The sequence below is a fragment of the Uranotaenia lowii genome, chromosome 3 (assembly GCF_029784155.1).
Source record: "Uranotaenia lowii strain MFRU-FL chromosome 3, ASM2978415v1, whole genome shotgun sequence".
Taxonomy (NCBI): domain Eukaryota; kingdom Metazoa; phylum Arthropoda; class Insecta; order Diptera; family Culicidae; genus Uranotaenia; species Uranotaenia lowii.
In genome coordinates this window covers 91,333,159-91,341,567 of record NC_073693.1, presented here as the reverse complement: position 1 = coordinate 91,341,567, position 8,409 = coordinate 91,333,159, and the positions used below count along the sequence as shown (strand labels likewise).

Below are 8,409 nucleotides of genomic sequence, written 5' to 3'. Positions count from 1 at the left end.
TTACAAAACCTCTACAATTGCATTGCCAATTTTATTTCGTTACTATCTGGTCATTGAACATGCGTAATGTTGTTGTCATGTTTACTTTACCACGATATTTTGAGAAATGACGAGTGGGGAAATGCCTCATGGTTTATAACATGCATTTTTGCGTGACTTGAGAACTGATCAAGCAAATGAAATAATTTTTGTTCCCAATTCGTTTATTTAAAACAGCTTGTACCTTAGGTATAGTTTTAATCAGGCTTCCGAAAAGTACAGCTTGGCTATGAAAGCTTTTTTCTTGCCAAACAAACTGTCGCGGTTTTCCTTACCACTCGGTTCGCTGCTGTACCGTCGGTAACGAAACGAAACGCTTCGGCTACATCGCACACGTGCGAGAACCCAGGCTGTATATGAACAATCGGCTCAAAGCATGCGTTGCCGAAAATGTTGTGCTTTAAGCTGTAGCGAACCCAACTGACAGTTCGGTTTTCATCCCTTCATGCTTCCTGTTTCGAAAATAATTTCATCCTAACTGTCGACTGCAGGGCGTGACAGTTTTGGGCAGGACTGTCACGGGTGACTGTCGTGCCCATACCGTAACCATGCCCGATCGTATGCGCTGCTGCTCGGTTCGAATAGATAGAGCGAACCATCTATTCAAACCGATCAGCAGCATACTACCGAGGCTTAACGCGATGTGTGGTGCCGATGCAGGTTAGGCGAAAAGGGAAGGAGAGGGTGATCGGGGTGATCATCACCCGCAGTAGCTTCAAGCAAAAGGAAAATTCATACGTTCGTTCGAAATTAACGCGGCCCGAGCGAATCTCGGCTACAGTCGGACGGAATAAATAGTACTGTCATGCGAAATTCAACGCATTGAAAACTGTCACGAAGCTTAAAAAACTTTCATACCCACGAACAAACTCTCGCATGAGGTAAAACAAGGCATCGCTGTACATCGCACGATCGCTCATTTTAAAACTGTCGGGGAAGAAATATTCGGGATGCTTTCATCGAGGTGCATGTGCGACGTTCGCAAGAATAATGTCTTTCGCCAGTACTTTTCGGAAGCCTGGTTTTAATGAGCCAAAGTCAGTTTTTTTTATGCATGATCCACTTTACTCTAAATGATTTAACAAAAAGAATTCTAAATGAAGATCAAAAAACTTCAGAGCAACATAACATAAATTTCGAACATATATAGGGTGTACAATTATGTCTCAGAACGATTTTGATGCAACCCTGCTTATTCCGGATGACATTTAGAATGCTGATTTCTGCTTGTTGTTTACAGTTTAACTTATAACTCTGTGTACCGTGAGCTCCAGTTTTCGCTTGATGCTATCAATTTGCTGCTGGTACCTAAATTCGCTATTAATAAAAAATATTGAAAGCTTGATGATAAGTTTTACTATCATTTGCTATAAACTGTGTTAAGTTAAGTTAAGAAAATAAAGCTTTAAATTGAATGTCATAATATTCAAGTGTTCTTGCATTAGATAAAGTCATTATCAATTCATATATTTTAAGGTTGTTTTAAACGTTCATTGTTCAATAACTGAAAAGCAAGTTATTTTCAAACATGATTCAGATATTAAGTTATAATAAGTTCTTGAATCCGATCCTTCTTGACTTATACTGTAGTTATTCATACAAAAGTACACCTGATAAACAGCTGTCATTTAAAGCAATTTTCCAATTTCCGTGGCAATTGTTGCATGGCCTCTTGATCCGCCCCTTGTTGAACATGAGTGTAAAAATAAAGGGAAAAAAAAACAACATTCGTGCACAGGAAAACTGTTCACAGGTTCAGGAAAATTTCCAACCCCCTTTCCGGATGGAGAAGTGGGGTTGGCCGCTAAGAGTGACAATAAGCATGATAAATTGCGGTCATCAATAATTCACACGAAAGGTGGCGGTGGCGTGAAATCCTTGTCTGGGTGCATTTGAAAAAGTCCTCCCTCCCACATTGCTGACCTGGAACCGAGGTGATTGTGGCCTTTGGCTGTGGGAAGCAACGGCTTTTACAAGAGAGGGGTGTCAGTTAAATTTTTGAATAGGGATGAATCTGAGGTGTTTCAGAAGTCAAAGACACACTGGACAAAATATAAGTTAATCTAATAAAATCGCAATTTTGAGCTACTTCTAGAACAAGAACAAGTAAATGCAGTTTCAACAACGGAAAAAAAAAACTCGAGCAACCCTATACAATTGTTCGAAAAAATTAGCTCCAACAAACCGCAAAAGAGGACTTGCCCCATGAACACGTTCCCCATTTCCGCCCGACTTAGCTTTGTGGCTTCTTCCTCGGTAAACAGCTCAAATGCCGCCAAAAAAAGACACATTATCCTCATTCATTCATAACCTCTGCCGAGTTGGTTATCCCGAGTAGCGATTGAGACTAAACAAAATAAAAAAAAAAATTTTTAAAGGTAGACTTGATCTGTATATTTTTTCATCACTTGATTTGGACAAGAGTAAACTAAAAACCACAAAAATTTTAAGAATTTGGAAAGTTGAAATTTTTCTCAACTCGGGTCACCATTCACCCCCAGGGTGTGTTGTTGTAGTCTAAAAGACAGCAGCAGGGAAAGGAAGGCGGCAGCAGTTTGTGGTGATGCGAAGAGAAAAAAATTCTCTTGAATGAAAACAATTGCAAGCTTTTCCAACAAGCTTCGAGGGAAAATCGCGCGGGGGTGAGATGAATACATTTTTTACTCAACGTTTTTCCACGCGACTTGTGTGGGTGGGTAACTTTAAAGAAGCTAAGAGGGAGAGGGGTCGTTTTTTTTTGTCCACGCCTTCAAGCTTCTCCTCAGCTGAATAAACTCAACTGTCATGGGAACAAACCCCGATTGTTGTGTAAGGAAATTTGAACAGGATGTATCTCATCAACATCATCATCGTCGACTTCGTCATTGGCACTCCTCCCCCGCCCACACTTTCCCATTATTTAGATCCTTGACTTGTGCTTCTCCATTTTTTTACGGTCTTCGTCTACCTATTTGTTTTATTATCTTCCGCGGCCTTTAACACGCCATTGCTGCCGGGATGAGTGATGTGAGTTGATGTTGAAGTTGAAGTTGAAGCTGAGGGCGCGTGGAAGTATTCAAATAATGCTCATTTGTATGTAAATTATAATTGCATTTGTCTGATGGAATTTCCGTAGCAGTTAAACCGAATCTTTAGACATGATTCAGCTTGTTCGGTTAAGTTTAATCGGTGGACTGGGGATATTAGAATGTTGATGTAATCTAACAGGCTTCTTAAATCGGTTATATGAATCGATAATATTATTTATTGGATTTGGAAGTACATCATATGACATGGGCATTACTTTTCTGTCTTTTGTGAATACATTTTTTCTGTCTTAAGTGAGTACAAGCTGACCCGGTGTTCTTGGCTACATCTTTGAAAATATATGAAAGTTATGACTTTTTTGAAAATTACCTATTCTATTTTTTATGGATGATTTAACATCAAATTTCAACTCTTTGGAATGCCAACTGCTACTTGAGTTTGAAATTGCTTTACAAAGATTAAAAAAACGATTTTTCAACATTTGAAATTTTGACTTTATTTGTGGAGATAACTACCTTAGATATTGTTCGCACGAAAACCCGGTCATTGCAAACCCTGATAAAACACAATCCATTCATACCGCATATCAAACCTATTAGCCAGTTGATCTCTCCCTCTCAAAATTAGCTAGCCAAATCTGGCGCACTTTACAGCATCCCATAGCGCACAGCAGATCCAGTACAATAGCTTCAGTACCTAGACTTGCAATAAACGGCCAGCAGATCACACGCGTCTTTTGTGTTCTGTCCTGTGTCGTCCCGTACCTAGCTATGCAATAAAATTTCTATGTCTAATCCGAACCGTCGCGCTGTATTTTTGAAACCCGTTTGTTCGTTGAATAAATGTACATCTTGCCCAGCTGAATCGTGTCGATTAACTACCTCGAAAGTCCACATCCGTGAAAAAACATTGGTCCTTCGATAGCCGGATGTCGGGACTTTTAAAGCCGCCGCGGAACAAGTGATCGTTTTGGATACCGTGTGCTGCGACAAAGTGCTGGGCAAGCGTGTGGTGTTCGGTCGTTGACCTTTTGTGTGTGTTATTTGTGCACAAAAAGGACTGCCGCGTGACCAGTGCGTCGGTCAACAAGATCGAAAAAAGAAAATTACTTTGTCCTGTGGCTGGTTGGCGGATGAAATTTTGGCGCTTAAAGAAGCGTGTGCCACTTGGGGGAAATCAAAAAATAAAATTTTCCGTGTCTTGTTGAAAATTGCTTCATGAGCAAATTATTCGTGCTTTGTGTGGGGAAAAATTTTGGTGCTGCTTTGTGTGAAACAAAAATTGTACGCTGACGATTATTGATATGTACAATTGCAAAGTGATATCAACCTACTGTGTTGAAAAAAAAAGTGAGCCAAATTGGTAAAAATTCGGAAAGCTGTTTCTGTTTCTGTTGCTGTTTGCTGCTGGTAATTCGGTGGGAGCCGAATTAACAAATTTTGGCCATTTGATCACCCGTGCTGATCTTTAGGATCCCGTTGCTGGTGTGTGCGACTTTGGACTAGTCGCTGCGGATGCTGTTCTCCCTCGCACAGCGTTCTGGAGGATCTTCGAGGCCAACAGGAAGTCAGGGAAGTACTATTTTGCTTTATTAAGGGCTGTGGTGATCGAGAATATATAATCGGATCCCACGCGATAGGCTTGTGTTAAGAATTTTGGACTTCTCGTTGAGTGTTGGTCGAGAAGAATAACTAAAATAACGCTGGTTGGATTAGAATCCGGATCAGAGTTGAATTTGGCTGATTTTGATTAACAGCTAGGCTGAGACACTTTTGGCTGATTTTTGCGATACATCAGCTCCGGAGTTGCTGTCAATCCTTCGCGCGAGACGTTGAGTCGATCGGTCGGGTGTAAATTCGGTGATTCAGTGAAGACGAAATCAGTGAATACAGTGATCCCTTGCTTGTGACAATGCCTAGTGAATTGCGTGAGCTAATTAAGCAGGAGCGAAACCTGCGAAGGACACTAGACTCGGTGCGTCAGTTTGCTTCAAGAGGAAGCAATAACAGTGAACTGATAAGTGTGCGGTTAGAACTCCTTGAAGACACGTTCAGACAGTTTAAAAAAGTGAGAACGGAAATAGAACTGCAAACTGACCACCTGAGCAACACCACGGACGAGTTTAGTGATCAAGAGGCATTGGACCAAGCAAGGGAAGACGAGAATGTGGGCATCCTGGTGGAGTTCGAGGAGGACTACTGTGTTGTGAAGAGTGAACTCCTGCGCCTGTCGTCAACGATTCGAGGATCATCAAACGCAACTCCAGCTCAAAATGCAGCAGTATCTTCTGGTCCTCCCTCAACTCTGGCAAGGGTGAAGTTGCCGGAAATCAACCTGCCGTTCTTTAGTGGGAAAACCAAAGAATGGGTCACTTTTCGAGACTCGTTTAAAAGCTTGATCCATTCCAGCAGTCAACTTAACGATACCGACAAGTTTTGCTACCTTCGTTCGGCCGTGACGGGTGAAGCTTTACAAGCGATTGCTTCAGTGGACATCACCGCCGCAAATTACGATATCGCGTGGTCTACCCTCGAAAAGCGATACGAGAACCGGAAGCTGCTGGTAAAATCCTACCTGGAATCACTGTTTTCCATTGAGCCGATGAGAAAGGAGAGTTACGATTCTCTCAACAAGTTGCTTAGCGAATTCGAGCGGAACCTCCAGATGCTGCAAAAAGTAGGCGAGAACCCAGACCAGTGGAGCACGCTCCTGGTTCACATGCTGTGTTCTCGCCTGGATCAATCCACCCTGCGCCAGTGGGAAACCCACCACAGTTCCAAAGAGGTACCGCTGTACGACGACGTGATGAGTTTCCTGCGTAATCATTGTTCGGTGTTGGAGTCCATCGCTCATCGGAGACCAGAGTGACCAGAAAACAGTGAGAAAGGTGTTAAGTTCGGTGTAAGCAACCCAGCAGTTCCCTCCGTGATGAAGTGTCCGTTTTGTGGTGATGTGTTTCACATAGCTTTCCGGTGTACCAAATTCCTGAAACAAACTGTCGGTGCAAGAAGTGAATCAGTGAAGCGAGCTAGATTGTGTTATAATTGTTTGTCCTCCGGTCATCTAGCTCGTGATTGTGTGAAAGGTTCCTGTCACCATTGCGAAATGCGCCATCACTCGCTTTTACACCCCATATCCTCCGTCTCGCAGCAATCAACTCGTCCTACACCTTCAGTGTCTCAGCCTCGTCACCAGTCTTCATCATCATCACACACCTCACCGATATCCAACCAGCCAACCCCAAGCCACCCTCCCAACACTCAACCCTCGACCTCGTATCCAGTTACACAGCCCATTCTCACCACAGACCCTCAGCAAGCCATAGCACTTCCCTCCCACACACCGAACCTCACGAAACAAGTCCTGTTGTCCACAGCCATTGTTCGAATCCAAGACATTCTTGGAAATACCCGTCTAGCCCGAGCCTTGCTCGATTCGTGCTCCCAGTTTTGCTTTATGACCACTCGCTTCAGCCAACATCTAAAACTGCGACACGTTCCAGAAAACCTCACCGTTCAAGGCATCGGTGGATCACGAGCTGTGTCACGCAAACTGGTGGAAGCTTCCGTTAGTGCTCGATCCTCGCAGATTTCAGAATTCAACACTGCCATGAATTTCTTCGTTTTGCCCGAGCTGACAGCCACACTTCCTGCAACACGAGTCAAGTACGAAAGTTGGTGTTTACCTCGAGAAGATCAGCTTGCTGATCCCAGCTTTTCGGAACCAGGAGAGATCGACATCATTATTGGCGCCGAGTACTTCTTCGATCTGCTTCTGGAAGGCAGATTTAGAGTGGCGAAGGATGGCCCTAGTCTGCAAAATTCCGTACTTGGGTGGGTCATCGCAGGTACCATTCCGGAGAAATCTGCAAGCTATTCGTTTTCCACTGTTGCATGTCCAGTAACAGCGAGTAAAAAATCCGTTGAAAGGTCGACTAGCGAGAAGTTTTCCGTTGAAACCAACATCCGTGACTGCGATAGAGAAGGTGTCTTTTTGCCGAAATATGACCACGTAATTCGGCAACTGGGGGAGTCGCGTAACGCAGCATCGAAACGGTCTTCCAGCGTAGAGAAGCAGCTTAAGTCCAACAGCGAAAAGAAGCTAGCAGAAAGTGGGGAGGAATCGTATCCTGAAGCAGCAAATAGTCTACAATACGGAACGCATGTCAATCATTCATTCACTGTAGCGAATTCAGTCGACATTGCGGAGAAGTTAGAAAAAATGATGATTGAGTTTGCAGCAGCAGGTTGTTTTTTGTTGAAGAAATTCAACTCAAATTCAGCCGACGTACTGTCTGCATTACCGGATCACAGTATAGACGAGCGCGCTTCCTTAAACGTGGTTTCTACGACTGCAGCTGAGAAGACCTTGAGTTTAGTGTGGAAAGATAATCCGTATGCAGCCTTCCTTCGAGTCGATCGTCAACCAGAAAGTTTCCCGATAGAATACGACGTTCTCCAGAGAGGCCGACCGCTGAAGCCGTCATTCCCGATCCTGATCTTATACACTGTGTTTGTCGTTGGCATAATTCGCGTTGGCGGCCGGCTAGTGCACGCACCGATTAGCGAATATTCCCATGCGAAAATGAAATTCGAGCAACATCACCACTGGTTTATCCGTGTCGATCCTCAGCTTCTTTTGTCCTACGTGCGCAGGGGATTGCGAGAATTGAAAGAGCTTCGTCAGCGTTTTCGAAACGAACGGCTTCAGAGACATGTGATTCATTCGGCCGTAGAAGACGAACCCGAATCCAAATTCATCCCCCCCAGAACGCTGAACTTTGATAGACTGTGGGAGGACGCAACCAATTCGTTCAAAAATCTCCAGAAAATCCACCTTGGCCCCAATTACAACATCCGAGTCGTTGACGTGAAACCTGAAAGGTCCCAGAGAGGAATCCAGACCATTTGTGTCCATTTTATTAAGGACAACATTGAAGATCCCGTCCAGCAGGAGAACTAAATTCACCACCACCCACTCCAGTTTACAACATTATCAGCAAGCGAGATCTTCAGCAAGTTTGGCCAACTTTACCTGGCGGTCATCGTGAGCTGACAGTAACCCTTCATCATCGTCGTAGCCTTGCATCGCAGTCAGTCATCGTCATCAGCGCCTGGGGCGCTCGCGGAGGCCAGGAGGCCTCCGCTCCAGGGAAGTTTTTGTAAAGTGTGATTAAAAAGATAAAAAAGCACCCTCTCATCTTATTAGGTCGAATCGGTCCGGTGGACCACATCCAGTCATCCATTCAACTAGTCATCAAGCCATCTAGTCAACCAGTTGTTCCGTTCTCCTGTCGTCACGTCGTCCAGTCACCACATCGTCCGTTCAACAGCCATCCGTACT

At 44.0% G+C, this 8,409-nt stretch overlaps 1 protein-coding gene across 1 annotated transcript; it reads left to right on the top strand.

The window, feature by feature from the left end:
* Positions 1 to 4,977: 4,977 nt before the first annotated feature.
* LOC129752412 (uncharacterized) lies at positions 4,978 to 5,934 on the top strand. Its single transcript, XM_055748197.1, has one exon. It carries the CDS (start codon positions 4,978 to 4,980, stop codon positions 5,932 to 5,934), a length of 957 nt encoding a protein of 318 aa, XP_055604172.1.
* The last annotated feature ends 2,475 nt before the right edge of the window (positions 5,935 to 8,409 follow it).

Coding starts and splice junctions, on each gene's coding strand:
- LOC129752412 (XM_055748197.1), top strand. CDS start 4,978: ATGCCTAGTGAATTGCGTGAGCTAATTAAGCAGGAGCGAAACCTGCGA.